General features: G+C 43.1%; 1 protein-coding gene across 1 annotated transcript; it reads right to left on the bottom strand.

Moving 5' to 3' along the window:
• Positions 1-623: 623 nt before the first annotated feature.
• Positions 624-1,001, bottom strand: LOC137655473 (putative CENPB DNA-binding domain-containing protein 1). The gene has a single exon (XM_068389369.1). The coding sequence runs from the start codon at positions 999-1,001 to the stop codon at positions 624-626; it is 378 nt and encodes a 125-aa protein (XP_068245470.1).
• Between the last annotated feature and the right edge of the window lie 421 nt (positions 1,002-1,422).

Genomic DNA, 1,422 nt, shown 5'->3' with positions numbered 1-1,422 from the left:
TTTCTTAAATAAATGCTTCGTTTGCAGTTTTTTAAAGTTGGAAATTACTTGTTGGCCCATGGGCTGGAGCAGTGGCGCTGTGTTTGGCGAGAGATAAAGGACCTTGATGAACCTCTACTCATCAAAAATTTTCTCTTCGAGACCAGAAGGGTGACCAGGGGCATTGTCGAGGAGCACAAGACATTTCATTGGCAGGCTTTTCTCGGCCAAATAAATTTGACTGCCAGACCAAAGCACAGATTAACCCATTCTGTGAAGAAATACCGCATAACCCAAGCCTTAGCATTAGTGCGCAACATCACTTGTGGATTTTCTTTCAAGATCCTTTGGCTCTTGAAAGCACGTGGGTTTTCTGAGCGGTACACCAGCAGTGATTTAACCGGTCCTTTATGAGTTTATGGCCCACTAGTCTTTTCTCCTCTGCCGGGATGAATGATGTCCTCCTGGGCATCTTCTTCCAGAAAAGGCCATTTTCATCACAGTTGAACACTTATTGGGGGATGTATCCTTGTTCTGCGATAACTGAGGCAAAGGTTTTGACATAGTCCGCCGCGGGTTTCAAGTCGTAACTTGCTGCTTCCCCATCCCTCACAACCAAGTGTATCTCAGTCCGTTTTTGGAAATTATCTAACGAGCCACAACTGGCTTTGAAGGTTTCTGCTGGTGTCCAAGTCCCCTCCCTCAGTTGCTTGCTTTCCTTTCAAGTCATCATAGATTCCGCTGGCATTTTCACAGATGATCGTCTTGGTCATGGTTTTTCCCACCAACTGTTTCTCCTCTATCCATATTAAAAGAAGCCTTTGCATCTCGTTATGAATATCACTGCACAACTTGGAAAGGATGCCTAGTCCTGTGGAAGGCTTGGTGGTCTTTATAGCATCCTTCTTCTTGAGGAGGGTACATATTGTTGATGTACTCCTCTCATATTGGCGAGCCAGCTCAGTCACTCGTACACCGCTCTCATGTTTTTTGATTATTTCATGCTTTATCTTGATTATCATCATAAGGTTTTTTTATCACTACCCTTGTTTGCACTCACTTGGTTTGGACTCATTACTTATTCACTTAATTCTGTACTGAATAATGCATAAAACACGTAAAAAATGCAAACACTATGGCCAATGCTCGGAGATAACTTTACGCGACGGAGATACGGCGGGAAAGAGCGAGCGATGATGTTCGCATAAGCAGCCTCTCACACTTTCGGCTACCTACCGGCCGTATAGGGAACCGTCTTGTATCCTCGTATCTTAAGTTTGTCTCGTTTCTTGGGGCCAAAATTTGCTCGAAACTTTCTTCGTATCTCAAATTTCTCGTATATTGGGACACTTGTATGTCGAGGTATTACTCTACCTATAATGCAATTATTGTCCCCTCCCATTAATATATTGCTTATATTATTTAAAACTGGTAGACGAGAAT

This window comes from Palaemon carinicauda, chromosome 16, assembly GCF_036898095.1.
Source record: "Palaemon carinicauda isolate YSFRI2023 chromosome 16, ASM3689809v2, whole genome shotgun sequence".
NCBI lineage: Eukaryota > Metazoa > Arthropoda > Malacostraca > Decapoda > Palaemonidae > Palaemon > Palaemon carinicauda.
This window is presented reverse-complemented; position numbering and strand designations above follow the sequence as displayed.